Source organism: Gadus macrocephalus, chromosome 1, assembly GCF_031168955.1.
Source record: "Gadus macrocephalus chromosome 1, ASM3116895v1".
NCBI lineage: Eukaryota > Metazoa > Chordata > Actinopteri > Gadiformes > Gadidae > Gadus > Gadus macrocephalus.
The window spans coordinates 22,708,671-22,727,526 of NC_082382.1; the positions used below are offsets into that span (position 1 = coordinate 22,708,671).

The window sequence follows — 18,856 nt, forward strand, 5'->3', positions numbered from 1 at the left end:
CTGACCTGACAACATTCTGGTTGCCAAGGAGATCCGGTGGAGTAGGGGGGCGAGGTCACCGGAGCTGGGAAACCACTTCAATTGTACCCCATTACACACACACACACACACACACACACACACACACACACACACACACACACACACACACACACACACACACACACACACACCTCGAGGCAGACACACACATACACATACACAAACAACACACACATGCAGGTATGCACACACACTCACTCTCAACCAAACACACACATAACCACACAGGCATGCACCAACACACACACACACACACACACAAACACACACGGAGGCGGATGTGTTTGAAGTGCAGTGGCGCATCAGGATGAGGAGGTGCTGACTGAGCGTGTGCGTGAGAGTGCTTTTGTGTGCACTGCGTAAGTGTGTGTGTTTGGAGAGGCAGGTACGTTCATGTCCTCAAACATCTCTGCCATAAAACTCTCAACACCCGCCAGGAAGGCTCCAACCCCCCGCCCCCCCCTCATTCTCTCCCTCTCTCTCTCTCGATATATATTCTCTCTCGCCCAGTCTATTGTCCCCCAGACAGGTTGGCCGACTGATGAAGAGCAGATGATGGAAAGACATAAACCCCAGAGAAACACACAAACACCCCCCCCCACACACACACACATACACACACTCACACATTTTGTGGGGGGGGGGGCGTGTGTAGGGGCTTATATGTGCATGGGAGTGCATGTATCTACCTGTTCTGTTCAGGAGTTCAGACAAGCTTGTTTAGTCTTTGGTGTGTGTGTGTGTGTGCGTGTGTGTGTGTGTGTGTGTGTGTGGCTTGAACAGGGGGGTCTTTCCACACGTATGTAATCATGCATGTCAGAACACGCTAGCTTCCCGACGGCGTCAGCCCTCAAACTCACCCGACTCTTCGCTCTACTTGCACTTTACGCATTATTATTATTATTATGTATTATTAATCTTCACATATTAAATGCATTATTCATTCACAGGGGGACTACAATATCACACTGGAGTCTAGGACAGTATTCTAGGACGAGTGTTTCCCATAGAATACCAATAGTACTACTAGAATACTGTAATACTCTGGTATACTACTTGAATAATAGTACTACAATACTGTAATAATGTAGTATTCTCTAATAGTATTGCTACAATACTGCAGTATTATCTAATAGTACTGTAATGCCTTAGTATTCTCTAATAGTATTGCTACAATACTGCAGTATTATCTAATAGTACTGTAATGCCTTAGTATTCTCTAATAGTATTGCTACAATACTGCAGTATTATCTAATAGTACTGTAATGCCTTAGTATTCTCTAATAGTATTGCTACAATACTGCAGTATTATCTAATAGTACTGTAATGCCTTAGTATTCTCTAATAGTATTGCTACAATACTGCAGTATTATCTAATAGTACTGTAATGCCTTAGTATTCTCTAATAGTATTGCTACAATACTGCAGTATTATCTAATACTACTGTAATGCCTTAGTATTCTCTAATAGTATTGCTACAATACTGCAGTATTATCTAATAGTACTGTAATGCCTTAGTATTCTCTAATAGTATTGCTACAATACTGCAGTATTATCTAATAGTACTGCAATGCCTTAGTATTCTCTAATAGTATTGCTACAATACTGCAGTATTATCTAATAGTACTGTAATGCCTTAGTATTCTCTAATAGTATTGCTACAATACTGCAGTATTATCTAATAGTACTGCAATGCCTTAGTATTCTCTAATAGTATTGCTACAATACTGCAGTATTATCTAATAGTACTGTAATGCCTTAGTATTCTCTAATAGTATTGCTACAATACTGCAGTATTATCTAATAGTACTGTAATGCCTTAGTATTCTCTAATAGTATTGCTACAATACTGCAGTATTATCTAATAGTACTGCAATGCCTTAGTATTCTCTAATAGTATTGCTACAATACTGCAGTATTATCTAATAGTACTGTAATGCCTTAGTATTCTAATAGTATTGCTACAATACTGCAGTATTATCTAATAGTACTGCAATGCCTTAGTATTCTCTAATAGTATTGCTACAATACTGCAGTATTATCTAATAGTACTGTAATGCCTTAGTATTCTCTAATAGTATTGCTACAATACTGCAGTATTATCTAATAGTACTGTAATGCCTTAGTATTCTCTAATAGTATTGCTACAATACTGCAGTATTATCTAATAGTACTGTAATGCCTTAGTATTCTCTAATAGTATTGCTACAATACTGCAGTATTATCTAATAGTACTGTAATGCCTTAGTATTCTCTAATAGTATTGCTACAATACTGCAGTATTATCTAATAGTACTGTAATGCCTTAGTATTCTCTAATAGTATTGCTACAATACTGCAGTATTATCTAATAGTACTGTAATGCCTTAGTATTCTCTAATAGTATTGCTACAATACTGTAGTATTATCTAATAGTACTGTAATGCCTTAGTATTCTCTAATAGTATTGCTACAATACTGCAGTATTATCTAATAGTACTGTAATGCCTTAGTATTCTCTAATAGTATTGCTACAATACTGTAGTATTATCTAATAGTACTGCAATGCCTTAGTATTCTCTAATAGTATTGCTACAATACTGCAGTATTATCTAATAGTACTGTAATGCCTTAGTATTCTCTAATAGTATTGCTACAATACTGCAGTATTCTCTAATAGTATTGCTACAACCGGCCCGTGGGAGAGGGCAAAGGTTTGGTCCCGGAAGAGGGTGTCGTCAAGACAACAACACCCATAACGACACCCTCCCAGAGGAAATTATGTAATGACAGACTGGGAACACTGACAGAGAGAGAGGAGGAGAGTGTTGGAGAGTGAGAGAGAGAGAAAGAGAGAGGGAGAGGGAGTGGGGGAGATAGAGGTGACAGGAGGAGAGTGGTGGAGAGTGAGAGAGAGAGAAAGAGAGAGAGAGGGAGAGGGAGAGAGAGTGGGGGAGAGTGAGAGAGAGAGAAAGAGAGAGATAGAGAGGGAGAGAGAGAGAGTGGGGGAGAGGGAGAGAGAGAGAGGGAGAGAGTGGGGGAGAGAGAGAGGTGAGAGGAGAAAAAGAATCGTTCAGAAAGGAGTTAGCTGGAGGAGGTGGAGTTGAAGATGTCTGCTCAAGAGACGGCAAAAAGAGGGAACGATAAAAGGGATGGAGAAACAGAGAGGGAGATAGATGGAGAAAGAAGGGGTGAAAGGCACAAAGAAAGAGAGGGAGAGGAAGACTGGTGATGTAGGAGAGAAAGAGAGAGAGACAGAGGTGATGCAGGTGAGAAAGAGAGGGGGAGAAAGAGAGAGGGGAGGGAGACAGAAGTGATGCAGGTGAGAGAGAGAGAGAGAGAGAGCGAGAGAGAGCGAGAGATGCTGCAGGAGAGACTGTGGGAACATAGCGGGTTGTTTTCCCCACAGCCGTGTAGTCTAACAGGTCCACGACCCCCCCCCCCCCCGTGATTATTGCCCTCCCCACCTCCCCCTCCAGGTGTCACCAGGGCTCAATACCAACGTCCAGATGGTCGCAGGGGCTCCGCACGTGCAGCAGGTAGAGACACTGAAGGGCTTCTGGCTTATTGGAGATTTAATTAACTCATTAGGAAACTATTAACCATTTTATGTAAGATAGCAGACTCCTCTATTATTCAATACTTGAGGAATACTGATCAATTCCATGAGCATTTTGGGGATAGACTGTACAGATACCTGTTATTAAGGAGCAGGTAGTGGTTACAGTACAGAGACAGGTCATTAAGGAGCAGGTAGGGGTTGGACAGTACAGAGACAGGTCATGAAGGAGCAGGTAGGGGTTAGACAGTACAGAGACAGGTCATTGAGGAGCAGGTAGGGGTTGGACAGTACAGAGACAGGTCATTAAGGAGCAGGTAGGGGTTAGACAGTACAGAGACAGGTCATTGAGGAGCAGGTAGGGGTTAGACAGTACAGAGACGGGTCATTGAGGAGCAGGTAGGGGTTGGACAGTACAGAGACAGGTCATTGAGGAGCAGGTAGGGGTTGGACAGTACAGAGACAGGTCATTAAGGAGCAGGTAGGGGTTAGACAGTACAGAGACAGGTCATTAAGGAGCAGGTAGGGGTTGGACAGTACAGAGGCAGGTCATTAAGGAGCAGGTAGGGGTTAGACAGTGCAGAGGCAGGTCATTAAGGAGCAGGTAGTGGTTAGACAGTGCAGAGGCAGGTCATTAAGGAGCAGGTAGGGGTTAGAGGTCATCTTGCTCTTGGATACCTGCAGGTATCCTAGATACCTGTACATATCTGGGATACCTCAATTAATGTTTTCCTGTCCCCAGATAACGTGATACGAATTGTGTTTTAGATGTGATTAACGGCTGACTTTATGACCAGTTTCATGATCTGTTCGGATGGTGAAAGGTCAGCCTACTACTGGGGTATTCAGGAGTTGAGATATCAAGTCTGCATACTGAGCTATCTACGTAAAAATCGAATAAGTGGAGCACGTGGTGTATTTTGGGATATATTAGGAAACTACTCCATCTGCTGGCAGATCAGTAGAATAACCTGAACCAGTAACTTGATACGGACCGTTGCATTCAACAGCAAGATAATAAAAAAGTATCGACACGCCGATCTTAATCCGTTGTACATCGAATGAAATGTGAATTCTTAGGTAACCAAACAATTCAAACTTCACTTATTTAATCGCACTCGAGTGAAGCGCAGGTCCAATTTGACGATTAGAAGTTTAGCCCGGACTTCAGAGCTCCAGTTCCGCAAATCTCGTGTTTTCTGAGTTTTATTTTCATTTCATTCTTCAAGAATGAAATGGGAACACAATACAAGAAGGATTCTTGGATCCTGGTAACAGTGGTGAAGTTTCTGCAAAGGGCCCAGTATTTCCCTCATTGGATTATGAAACTACAATTCATCTCTAGTAAACGTTTACATTTAGAAGACGCTTTTTTCCAAAGCGACTTACAATAAGTACATTTGTAAGATGAGAAACAATATACCTTTCGTTGGAGTAAGGATGTTCACAGAAAGTGCCAAGCACTTCGTTACAAGACAACCCTTTCCCAGTATACACAGTCCTGTCTCCGAAGCCGTCGACTTTCTAACCAAGGACTTGATTTGATGGCAGATGATAGGGTTCAAAGATATGCAAATAAGAGCAAAAACACACTAGGGACCACAGTATTGTTTTTACATCTTTATTTTACAAAGGATCCACTGGCTCATCTCAGAAGTTCCTGTTGGGAGACAAGGACAGGAAGTTAGGAACCGGCCAATCAGACGCAGTGCAGATCAAATCCATGGTACACACACACACGCACACACACACAAAGAGGTTCACTACATGAACCCCAACACAAGAGGTTCACTACATGAACCCCAACACAAGAGGTTCACTACATGAACCCCAACACGAGAGGTTCACTACATGAACCCCAACACGAGAGGTTCACTACATGAACCCCAACACGAGAGGTTCACTACATGAACCCCAACACGAGAGGTTCACAACTAGTCCTTGTGTGATGTGTAGGGCCATATGAAATCCGTTTTATTTTTTCCAAATTCCGTTTTATTTTATTTTCCAAATTCCGTTTTTAAAATCAACTTAAAATCATCAGAACGAGTTTCAAATAAGTGCGAACGAATACAATTTAATCAGATAGAAGACTACATTTATTAAAACATCACAACATTGCACTGTTTTTAGTGCTTCAAATAAAAACATGACATAAATATTAAAGTGCTTATAAACTCTTTTTTTATAAACTCAAATTGTTGTTTGAAGGGGCGTGCCCTGGCTACGGCGTTCATTGTTTCATATGGATTTTGGACTTCAAGTGGTCATCGCACGTATCTTTGCGTTTCCAATCGATAGTATGTTGACATATTCTACAAAACACCTGAGTGATGGAAGTGTTTTGGATATTATTCGGCTCTGAATTTGGGGTTAGAACCGAATTACAGGCGCTTCAACTTCTTCTTCGGCTTCTTGTTAGGAGCGGGACCTATTGTTTGCGTGGTGGACCGGGGATTTTTTTTTAACATTGTTGTGCGAGTGACTGCTAAACATTCAGTGACGTTAATGTCACCTGTGTTTCCCTTTTCCCTCGAAACTGAATTCCGCTGCATTCCGCTGCATATTGTAAATGTGACGTCTGATGTGCCTTGTCCCTGTTGCATGTTATATGTGCTGAAGAACAGGAACCTGCTGGAAATCAGTTATTTTACTAAGACAGGCCCGTTTTAAATTCTAACTTTGTTACTTTTAATACTTTCCTGCTTAATAAAAAAAAAAAAATAATCGGTTGATTCCGTTTTTTATTGTCCAATTCCGTGATTCCGTCCGCGTTTTCGTTATCGCGGATTTCATAGGGCCCTAGATGTGTAGTGATGCCCTCACGGCAGGAGCTCCCAGACTTACTTTGCCACGATGTTGTCGGTCTTGGCCAGCCTCAGGAGGGAGTCATCAGCTTCTCCCTGAGGATTGTGGGATATGCAGTTCATTTAGAGAGGGGCACCAAGGAGCAACAACACAGACCACGTAAAGACCACATCTAGAGAGCGGAGTTCTGCGGATTTAAATCGAAATGCATTTGGATTCATTGCAAATGCAATAGTGTGATGACACAACCTCACTGTTATTGCCCATTTCGTTTTAGATCATAGCCTACCGGCCAATGAATTAGTTTGTTTCAGAGACATCAATACATATGGGTCAGATGGACTGACACAATCATATCCGCGATGTCAAGCATCACGTTCAATATTCCCCTTTTTGCTTGCTGAACTCTGTAGATCATCGAGAGCTCCCGTTTACAAATTGGACAAAGTATCAAACACATATTTCGCAGACCTCCACATGATGTCCATGATATAAAAACGTGTTGAATATCGTTATCAGCGAATTAACAGTGTAAAATATTGTCCAATGTCCTGTCTTTACACCAAGACTCATCTGAATGAGATGCGTCCTATTTCAAAAAGCCATTCGGTTTTGCAAGAGAATATCGCCAAACTAAGAGCAGTGCAGTGCACTTATACCATTATCCTTTCAATAATGATCATAGTTCTAGGATCTAACGGATAATAAAGAACAAAGCGGTTGAGAGCCCTATAGAGAGCTCCTCGTGCACCGTGATGCGTCTCAAGAGTACGCAGATTATTGTATTTGTAAAGGTTTATATTTCTACACTTTCAGAGACAACTTCTCGTTGAACTTGTTGAGACGGGGGGGCTGACTCTGGCCCGACCTCGGACATGTTTTTTTTTCGGTCCGTCTAGAGCTCTGGTCCACATCAAGTACCTCCAAATGGGGCTGTGTAGTATGTTGTGTTGTATGTTGTGTAGTATGTCGTGTAGTGCGCTCTGTTGGGTAGTGTAGCGTGTTGGTAGTTTAAGTAATAATAATAATGGATTCAATTTATATAGCGCTTTTCTCTCACTCAATGCGCTTTACAAAGGGGCACAACAATAGATAAACAAGAAAAAATTTTAGAGTTGCTGGGGCTAGGGTTGGTGAGTGATCTAGGGGTAGGCAGAGGAGAAGAGATGAGTCTTGAAGATGGTGAGGGACTCAAGAGTCACGAATATGTTGGTGAAGGGAGTGTGTCGGGTAGCGCGTCGCGTGGGGTAGTGCGTCCGGGGGTGAGAACATGAGCCCCGACGGGCCCCGGTACATACCATTCTGCGGATGGGGCCACAGAGGGCGTAGGTCTTGAACTGACCGTTGAAGCGACCAGTCACCTTGTCCACCTGCAGCACCACGACGCAAGAGTTAGAAATATACAAAATGTTTACATAATATAACACCAATAGTTACCTAAAACTAAACAGGGAATGAACAATTTACTTTTTATAGTTATCCAAGAGTGTATTGTTTATCTTATATTGTATATAATTTAATATTGTGTCGTGTTTCTTTCTGTAAGCTACTGGACAATCAATTTCCTTGAGGGAGTCATCCCAAAAGGATCAATAAAGCCTAATCTAATCTACTCTAACAACATCATGCAGGAAAATAGAGACTATGATGCATCTTCCATAACATTCACCACTATGTTTAAGTATATAGTGACTAAACATCCACCGCACACTACATAACTGAACCATGAGACCAAGGAAGACATCTCATTAATAACGCCTTTAAAACGTACTCAATAAACATGTTGATCCACATATTGGTTAACAATGTTTTACCTCAGCGATGTTGAGCTGGATGGAGGCGTGGTCTTTGGCCCCAATAATTCTGTTGCTGGCGGAGCTGCAGAACAAAACAACGTCAGGATGGGCGGTACAGGATAGATCTAGCTCTACATGAGGTTTGCCCAGTGGGTTCGTAGGGAAACCAGTACAGTTAACCACTGCAATGTCAACACCAGACAAAATTTATAATAAGATTTACCCACAATTAGCTTTTATCCACAGACGCCATTAGATAGACGTCATCAAACCCTGACGCATCACAGGTAGGGGTCATCCAACCATCATAGGTAGGGGGTCAGGGGTCATCTAACCATCACAGGTGTTCACCAAAATTAACGATTCCTTACCACTTGCGGGGGACATACATGTCCACGAATTCTCCGGCGTCGTTCTGCATGATGAGGACTTGGCGTCAGGCAGTCACTAAACAAACTGCATGATGGAGAGAAACACACTGGTTAGCTCATGCTATCGACCACTTCAGTGCATCGCATTAACGGCTGGAGGAGCGGATATTCACGGATATAAAAAAGCTTAACAGCGGGGTTAACCGGGTCGAGGCTGGGGTTCAACCCCCGACCTGATTGGTCGGAGCCGCGGGGGTCTCGCATCACCCCGGAGCGGCCGCCGGAGCCGCGGCGCACAGACATGTGGCACCGCTCCGGGGCTCCAGACCTCTACTCCCGCCGCCCTCCCAGACCCCTTAGAACCGGGACCAGGACTCATCCGGACCCGAGCATCGGCTCGGTGCCCCGTTGACGGTTTACGTCTTTCATTCTGACACAAAATGGGAGATTCTACGCGCTGTTTCGTTATAAAATAGAAGATTTATGCGGAGAGCTCGACTCGCACTCACCGTGCAGACAAATGGCCGACAGGAAAGAAGGAAAAAGTTCCCGGATGAATATAAAAAACCTTGTCTGATACTGCTTCCGGTGCCCTGGTGACGTGTTTCCTTTACCGCCCTCTAGTGGTGAACAGGGGTAATGTTCCGCCCTCAGGTGAACAGGGGTAATATACCGCCACCTAGTGGTCAAAAGGGGTAATGTTTCGTCCTCGTGTGAAACAGGGTTGATGGCGGGCGGTAGACATGGTAGCCCCGCCCATTCTGCCTGCGACTTGAGTTCGCCCTGCAGGAGGGTCTGGAGAAGTATGGCAAGCCGAATTGACATTTATTAACTAAGTTTGACTATCCGGAATTTACATTGTAGATATCAACAACTTCATTCAAGATATCTGTTACGTAGTTGTGACTAGTCGAAACGACAGTTCGAGATATCTGTGACGTAGTTTTGACTAGTCGAAACGATAGTTAGAGATATCTGTAATTCAGTTTTGACTAGGCGAAACTGAATTACAGATATCTGCAATGACTTCACGGAAAACGACATTCAACTCGTCACACATCTTAAATGACAATTGCAGATATCTGTAATTCAGTTTCGCCTAGGCAGAATGAAAGTTAAAGATATCTCAAACGTCATTTGAGTGTTGGGCATTACGTTTTAGATATCCAGAAATACGTAATTTCCCCTTGCCGCCATAATCAAAGAAGAAGTGGGTTCATTTCCGAATGGAATATGAAAGGAGCAGTCATGGCGTTGGCTGTGATCGAAAAGATCACGAGAAAATGCCATGAAATTGAACAAGCCCACACACAGGGGATGTGTGGAGTTACTGTACGTCCACACCAGGAGCGACCAAAGCGTCAAAGACGCTCTGGTCGCTCACAAAGTTTCGCTGCGAATTTTTCTGTTCGCTTTGGTCGCTCAAGTCGCTCATGACGTACAATTCAATTATGCAGACGCATTTAAAGGAACCGTATGCGTTTAGTAGGCCCTACAGACAGCCACATCAAATAGTGAACTCTCCCATACACCTTGGCCATATTGCCGAGACGGTTTTGCTTGTTCGATAAAGTGCTTCGACAACAAGTAGGACAGTGATTCCCCCCAATATAAAAAAAATCCTAAAATGTAGGCTAATTACAACCGAGAACAAAAAACCCTGCGTGCTGTAGTAGTTAAAATATGTTTCACTGATCTGGATCTGCAAATCATGATCTGCACTCATTCGTCGCATTCAAAACAAATAGACGTTGGGACACATGGCTAATTTGCATACGTGCACAGGACTGGTTGGCTCCGCAAGGCAAATAATGGAACATATCTATCTATCTAGGCCTTTCTGTCTATCTATCTATCAACGCGTGTCTAGTTTTAATGTGATGTATTGTGTGTATGATCCAGTCAGACTTGTTCTGTGTGGTATTGTAGGCTACTGTCCTGTGTGGGACGAACCACCTAAATGGATTCCCGACGATTTGTGTCGTTTGGTATTAATAAAGACTTGACTATCTATCTATCTAGACTATTTAATTAAAAATTATTCACCTCAGGCTCCGTGAATAGTGGGGAATAGAGGGATAAAAGACAAGAGATATATCCCTTGTCATTTATCCCTCGTCTTGTCGATTAGTTTGTTTATGTGACGATTTCAAATACTATTTTGGTTTTGTTTAAAGCATGCTACACGCGATTGGTTGGTTAGATTGGTGGCATGCAGAGCAAATTATAATGATTCCCGCTTAAATACGAACGTTCTAGATGTAGCCTATAAATACTCCCGCTTATCATCACTTGATATCCAAACCACTATGGCGTTTCGATCTCTGAACTGAAAAAGGGTGGGTTCGTACAACACCGGGTGCCCAGTTACAGCCGCGATTAATACTTCAGCCGACATTTTGTTCAGTGAGTGAATAAAGGTAGGTAGGAACCAAAGTGCCTGCCGATGTTCCCTGGGATCCACGCAAGCGAAGAGCGTCTACATTCCGATTGGCTGTCAGTGTTTGGTCGCTGAAGCGAATAATAGTCATTTGCATAAAGTTAAAAAGTTTTCAACTTCTTTTTGACGCTCTGGTCGCTCAACTTTGGCCGCTGGTAGCGTTGGTCGCTTTGGTCGCTTTGGTCGCTCTTGCCCATAGAAAGTGAATGACTTCCGGCGATTTGGTCGCTCAATTCGCTTCTGGTGTGGACGGACAGTTAGAGCTGCTCTGCTCCCTCCTAGAGTAAACGGTCCTATAATTTGTCATTACAGATATCTGAAACGTCATTACAGATATCTGAAACGTCATTTCGCCTAGTCAAAACTCGAATTCAAGATATCTTTAATTCAGTTTCGCCTAGGCAGAATGAAAGTTAAAGATATCTACAATTGTAGATATCTCTAATCAAAATTCCTTTCAAGATATCTATAACTTGATAGATATCTACAACGTCATTTCGCCTAGTCGTAACTCCAGTTAGAGATATCTACAACGTCATTTTGACTAGTCGTAACTCCAGTTAGAGATATCTACAACTTCATTTCGCCTAGTCAAAACTTAATTTAAGATATCTGAAAAGGGACATGTAGATATCTTGAATTGAGGTGAATTAAAGATATCTTGAACTGGAATTATGACTAGTCAGAATCAAATTGTAGATATCTCAAACTGGAATTACAGATATCTACAATTCAGTTGCAGATATCCGTAATTCACAAAGTGGATATCCGCAACTGAATTGTAGATATCCGCAATGAGAAACCCCATAGACATGAATGGCGAAAATGACGTCATTTCGCCTAGGAGGAATGTCTTTGTGGATATCTGAAATGACAATTGCGGATAGGAGGAATGTAGTTGCGGATATCCGAAATGTTAGTTTTGACTAGGCGAAACCGAATTGCAGATATCTGCAATGTAAATTCCGGATAGTCAAACTGAGTTAATAAATGACAATTCGGCTTGCCATAGAGAAGAGAAATACATTTCTCTCTAGTTTCGGTACTTTTTTGCGGGAGCCAATCACCAAGCTGTCTTTTCCCCCTGGCGCGCTATTGGCTGGTTGAACACACTGACGACCGGGTAACGACGGCAAGCAGCCCATTGCGTAATTCGAACAATTCCCATTGATTACGCCTCTTGTACTGAAGAAAAGGACAGCAGCTTCCCCAGACCAATGTCTAGATTGATCTTGGTCTGGCAAAAGCCTGGCTAGGCGGGCAGAGTACAGGGTCCTTTCCTCGACACCAAACCAGACACTGTTTTTATGTTTTTCTTTTAATTTTTTATTAATGTTAATCATAAATATTATGCAACAAAACATTCAAAATCGAACCAACCTATACAAATATTTTGGAAATCTTTTGTATAGCAGTCTATCTAATAAGGTGAGATTTATTCTCCATTTCAAAATAAATTGAGAATAGGTTTCATCTAAAAAAATAAAACATACAATGAGAAAGAATAAATAACATATATAATATAATGTATAACTGTATAATATATACACAGTATATATAGTACATACCCTATATATAAAAAACACAGTGTATCACGCAGTGATGTCAAACGATGTAACAGGGCTAACTTTTCTAATGCTAAACTGGAGCAACGACGGAGGCCGTAGCAGCAGCCGTACGGCGGGCTCGCTTGCCTGGTCTAGGCCTCGGCGTGCACGGGGGTAGCTTGTGTTCGTGTGGGATGCAGGTGCAGGCCACGGCGATGCTGCAGCGACACTTGCACCAGGAGTCGGGCGTGGTGTCGTTCCGGTAGAAGACGTTCACCTCGATACAGACGGCCTGGGGTGTCAGTTTCTTGGGGTCCGTGGGGCAGCCACCGCAATGAGCCTCCTGCAGCATGTAGGGCTCCCGGTGGTGGTCTTTGGTCACGCTGATCACAGAGGACAGGTGCACAGGTGAGACAGACACGCAGACAGACAGGTAGGAAGACGGCAATACAGGCAGAGTGATACAAACAGACGGAGCCCCAAAACTGATACAGACAGACAGATAGACACAGTCACAAAGTGATACTGATACAGACAGTCCCAGAGTGATACATACAGACAGACAGACAGACAGACAGACAGACAGACAGACAGGCAGTCAAAGAGTGATACAGGCAGACAGACAGACAGGCAGATACCTACTTTAATGTCCAGGGTGCCACAGGGTTGCCGTGCACGTGGTAATCTTCGACGTGAATGAACGTTGTGACCGGGCCGGTGGTCACCTCACACCCTGTTTGCGAGCACCGTGAGGCGTTTGGTTGAGAGCACAGAAAGGCCAGGGCGACCGGCATCAGGAGCCACTACACACACACACACACACACACACACACACACACACACACACACACACACACACACACACACACACACACACACACACACACACACACAGACACACACACACACACACACACACACACACCGTTTAGATTAACACCTTCACTTTTGCAAACAGAAAATAATGCAGAAATGCCAAATAGTTGTCAAGGCAGAAGGAACAGGAGCTACTCACCAGCCAAACCATGCACTTCATCTGGGACTCTGTGTGGAGCATAGCTTGCTAAGGGCTGTTCTGGTATGCTGAGGAGGTATTGGGTATTGGTGAACAGTGCCGGCAGGCATATATAGCTGATACATTTGCATGATGCTGACGCGGTGGAAGCTCTCCTCGGGGGATTCCATCGCTGCTGCTAGACCGCAGCGGCAGCCAGAGGGTTCCTCCACTGCCACCATCACCCATCCTCAGTCCTCTGTTCAACTCGTTCATGGGCCAAGACCAGGAAGGGCGTCTGCCGCCCTGAGGTCAGCGAGGGGTCAGCGAGGGGTCAGCTCATCCCGCCAATGGGGAGCCAGGACCGTAAACCATGGGGGGATGGGAGAGCAGGAACCTAGGGAACGGGAGAAGGAACCGCGGGCAAGGCGGGAAGGAACCTAGAGAAGGAACGTAGGGAAGGAGAGCAGGAACATTGGGAAGGAGTAGGAAAGTAGATAAGGAGAGAGGACACTAGACGAGGAACCTAGGGTAGGAGAGAAGGAACCTAGATAAGGAACATGGGAAGGAGAGTAGGAACATTGGGAAGGAGTAGGAAAGTAGATAAGGAGAGAGGAAACTAGATGAGGAACCTCGGGTAGGAGAGAAGGAACCTAGATAAGGAACCAAAGGAAGGGGACCAGGAAGCCCGTAGAAGCAGTATTCTCTCTGGGGTGAATTTGAGTGGCGTCCTATGTCTGCCGTCTGATTAACTGTATCCTCATCGTCATTCAGTGGCTTGGACATGCTGGACTGCGAGAGCTTATAATCAGTTTGTACTCCAAAAACTTGACCATAGACATATTGGTGTAACCTTTCACAGTTATATGTACTTTTTTAGCTCTTTTGTCCGAGCTCATCCATAGTCTGGACCTGGAGGCGAGTCGGACTCTTCTGCGAGGTGTCTGGGGAATTAGCTCTCATGCGAAAGTCTCCTTCAGTCTCAGGAGAGAGTGTTTCTGCTAAGGGGATCCCCTCATCCTCCAGGTAGAGAGGACAGCCCAATTCTCGGGACCGGGCTGCTCCCATCCAATGGGTTGCCGCAGTTCTTTTGGCGTAGATTTGACTCAATAGAAATGACCCGGAATTATCTGTGCTTCAAAGTGTCCTTTCTTACCTCCTTTAGGGTACAGTGGACCATTCGGAAAGGATGGGTTATTCAATTCTATTGTGAATCACCCTTCAAGCCATTCCCATTCTTCCTTCCTTGTCCTTTGATAATAAAACGTATATTGCAAACATCTAGCGGGGGTTCTCTGCCCTTTGTAGCCACACTTTTTATGACATATTTCCACATGAAAATGCGTGATTAAAACAAGGGCTATTTGCTTAAACAAAGGGTAAGTAAGGTAGCAGGTTGGAAACAGATAAACAATGATAGCATCTCGCTAACAACAAACCAATCCAGGTCTTATTTAGTGAGGCTCTGAAGTGTTGCTTTGGAAAGTTATCAATAGCTTACTTCAGTTACGATATTAATTTATTGCGTGTTTGCTAAAAATAATTGTTCATTATTTTCAACAAGCAGCGTGAGAGCGGTGGGTCTGTGCTAGCAGCAAGTTAGCTAGCTAGACAATTGATACTTTTGTTGAGATGATGTCTTTATTGGTTTTTGAGGTAGGTAGGCTAAGGATCATCGTAGCATTATTTAACGTTCAAACTTTACTTGCCTGTTTTTTCTCGATAATACTTTTTCATTTGTTCCCTTTATTTTGATTGCATTGCCTTTAACTGTAAAAAATAATTGCATTAAAAAACAAGATGACCCCCTGCTAAAATATATTAAGCACCTGATAGGCTGACTAATTGACATTTCTGTTTGTCTGTCACAGGCCTATAAACTAGTGGGCTTTTACATCCCAGTATGTAAGTCTCTACGTCAAACTACTATACTACGCAGCGGTTTATGGCCCTCTTTGGTTTCTTTGTTCTTTGGGGCTTTGAGCAGGGACCATAAAGCCGAACGACGAGCATGTACAGCCGAGGAGTTAGGGAGACCTTAGATTAGGGCGCACGGCTGGTTCCCGTGGTCTGTTAACCGGTGTGCTAGTCCTGGGAATGTTAAAAGATAGGGAAGCCTGACGTCAATTCAAATTCAAAGCCAGCTTTATTGAAATTACGTTTATCTCCGACCCATGGTAGAATAAGGAGAATATTAGGTTAAATAAAATACGTAATATCTACAATAGACCTCTGAAGAATAAGTCCCGCCTCCGGTTCCCTCAGTCAAATGTCTATGGGAAATAACATGTGTTTTTTGAATGAGGGTACATAACAAACTCTGTAGGTGGCGAAGAAGTAAAAGCCGCGTCACGTTTTGAACGACACAGTTTTTCCATCTAGTTTCGACTGGCTTTTTGGATTGTCCTTGCCATTAAAGTAGTAAATGATTATTAATGCCGCTTTAACGGCAACGACAATCCAAAAACCCAGTCGAAACTAGATGGAAAAAATGTGCGGTTCAAAACGTGACGCAGCTTTTAGGCTACTTCTTCGCCACCTACAAAAATATTACACTTAAAGTCAGGTCTTAAAAAAGCAGTTTGAAATTGTACACAAACGACAAACATGCAATTTCCGGCTTTGTGTTGAAAATACAATATTATGCTATAGTATCAGGTGTGGAAGCCGTAAAATTGCATGTCTGTTTAGTTAATGTAAAAAATAAATAGGCCTATGCAAATATGCATCAGGGTTTCCATGTCAGAGTTTCCTCCTATCCACAAAGCCAGCGCAGGATCTCCAGGATTCCCTGTGGAATCCCTCTCTTATGGCACCGGGTTCATGGGGAAGTCTGCGAAGTCGTGTGCAAATTAAGGGTTATTTACACCCCACAGGTGTTTTCTACACCCACCGTGGAATCCCGACACGCAGCCAGGTTTCGGAGGACATTAGTTAGACATTAGTCATCTGCCTACTACTCCTTGTAGCTACTACTGTTATCATCCCTGTGTGTTTCACCCTTGTGTGCATGTATGTTTTCGAATAGTGGCACAAATATTTGATAATTATATGTTACGACCCGGAGTTTGTTATGTACGATCATTCAAAAACCCCCATGTTATTTCCGTTAGACATTTGACGGAGGCAACCGGAGCCTTGATCGGTGGCTGGACCTATCCTTCGGAGGTATATAAATAAATTCTAAATAGTGCAAATGGTAAGGCAAAACAAAATGGTATACATTAAATGAAGTAAAAAAAAAGTGAATAGATAGCCTAAATTGATTGAAATATCCAATATGCTGCCTTTTTGTTTAATTTTCTAGCAAAGTTTGAGTGTTTTCTTGTGATAACCTGGAGTAGCCTACTTAGCGTCTTTATCTCAATAGATAGGGTGGGGATTTGGGGTTTTCTTTTTTTTCCGGGCCACCCTGATGTTTTTTCAGCTTCCCTCCTGAATCTTTGTATTCTGGTAGATTTTAATAGGATACAAGGATTCAGGATTCATTAGGATTCAGGATTCAGGAAGATTCTGGAGGATTCAGGAAGATTCAGGAGGATTCAGGATGATTCAGGATTCAGAAAGATTCAGGATTCAGGAAGTATCAGGATTCAGGAGGATTCAGGAGGGAAGAACACCCTTTTTCCCACCTTAACCAGTTTCGGAATTATTTTGATTCGGGTAAACGGTTTAGCTAATGTGTTACTTCCCCCTTTCCCCCTTAATCCCTTTAAGGGTCGTAACATATAAATATTGAATATTTGTGCAATATGAAAACAAACATGCACACATGGGTGAAACAGTTGTACAAGTAGTAGTAGGCAGATGACTTAATGTTGTCTTCTGAAACCTGGCTGCGTGTCCGTATTCCACGGTGGGTGTAGAAAATACCTGTGAGTTGTAAATAAGCCGTAATTTGCAGAGACGACTACACAGACTTCCCTGCGAGAGTCCTCGGGAACCCGGTGCGATAAGAGAGGGATTCCACAGGGATTCCTGGAGATCCTGCGCTGGCCGTGTGGATAGGAGGCGTGGAAACTCTGACGTGGAAACCCTGATGCATATTTGCATATTTATTTCTAATGTTTATTTTACACAAGACATGCAATTTACGGCTTCCACACCAGATACTATTGCACACTATTGTATTTTCAACCCAAAGCCGGAAATTGCATGTTTAACGTTTGTGTACAATTTTTTACTTTTAAAGGGCGAACGAGAGAGAGAGCGAGAGTGCGGGTGAGAGTGAGAGTGAGAATGAGAGTGAAAGAGAGAGAGAGAGAGAGAGAGAGAGAGAGAGAGAGCGAGAGCGATATAGATATATGATCCCCAAGTCACTCAGATAGTGTCTCTCGGGTTTGTCCCCACCCCATTCACTATTATGTACACTTTTGGTATTTGATTTAAATAGGCCTATTTTGTCATAGCGTACGCTATGGACATTCTTTTTGCTACTGCCTTCCGCTTTTGCATTCCTTCGTATTTTATATGTGACCTTTTTAAATGCTAGTCTCTCTCTCTCTCTCTCTCTCTCTCTCTCTCTCTCTCTCTCTCTCTCTCTCTCTCTCTCTCTCTCTCTCTCTCTCTCTCTCTCTCTCTCTCTCTCTCTTTCTCACTCTCTCTCCCTCTCTAAAGGTCTATATTATTTGTTGTCCTTCACATTTACATTCAATTTACATCTCTCTCTCTAACCAAATCTTTCCTAGTGGGACAATTCAAAATATGACTTCTCTCGCTCTCTATGAATCACTCTGTCCCTCTGAATATCTCTCCCTTTCTGTCTATCTCTGTCCCTCTGAATATCTCTCCCTTTCTGTCTCTCTCTGTCCCTCTGAATATCTCTACCTGTCTTGTCTCTCTGTGTCCCTCTGAATATCTCTCCCTTTCTGTCTCTCTCTGTCCCTCTGAATATCTCTCCCTTTCTGTCTATCTCTGTCCCTCTGAATATCTCTCCCTTTCTGTCTCTCTCTGTCCCTCTGAATATCTCTACCTGTCTTGTCTCTCTGTGTCCCTCTGAATATCTCTCCCTTTCTGTCTCTCTCTGTCCCTCTGAATATATCTCCCTGTCTGTCTCTCTCTTTCTCTCTTTTTCAGTTCCCAAGTTCAATTCAAGTGTGGCCACTGGACAGTTTAAGGAAGAACATCACAGCATAAAGTAATATATAAATAATATATAAGAAATATATAAAACTTTTTTAACAGCAGCATTACAATAATAACAACTGCAGGCTCCAAAGATTAACGAAAAATAATTACGCACATGAATAAGGTATAAAGGGAAATCATCAAAACAATCAATCACACACATACTATTTTTCATCCACCCAAAATCTACCTG

At 43.0% G+C, this 18,856-nt stretch overlaps 1 protein-coding gene and 1 long non-coding RNA gene across 3 annotated transcripts; one reads left to right on the forward strand and one right to left on the reverse strand.

Moving 5' to 3' along the window:
* Positions 1 to 5,187: 5,187 nt before the first annotated feature.
* On the reverse strand, positions 5,188 to 9,205 carry rps21 (ribosomal protein S21). 2 transcript variants are annotated; one of them, XM_060052950.1, is made up of 6 exons: positions 9,065 to 9,205; positions 8,556 to 8,640; positions 8,203 to 8,266; positions 7,687 to 7,758; positions 6,401 to 6,483; positions 5,188 to 5,532 (listed from the first exon to the last, which is right to left on the reverse strand). In XM_060052950.1, exons 2-5 carry the CDS (start codon positions 8,603 to 8,605, stop codon positions 6,424 to 6,426), a joined length of 246 nt encoding a protein of 81 aa, XP_059908933.1. In that variant the 5' UTR covers positions 8,606 to 8,640; positions 9,065 to 9,205; the 3' UTR covers positions 5,188 to 5,532; positions 6,401 to 6,423. The 2 variants fall into 2 exon arrangements, with proteins under 2 accessions (XP_059908933.1, XP_059908932.1); XM_060052949.1 differs by having other exon boundaries at positions 5,188 to 5,240; positions 6,428 to 6,483; positions 9,065 to 9,203.
* Positions 5,543 to 6,308, forward strand: LOC132458670 (uncharacterized). Its single transcript, XR_009525929.1, has 2 exons — positions 5,543 to 5,921; positions 5,971 to 6,308. It is a non-coding gene; the product is annotated as an uncharacterized LOC132458670 (long non-coding RNA).
* Positions 9,206 to 18,856: the final 9,651 nt, after the last annotated feature.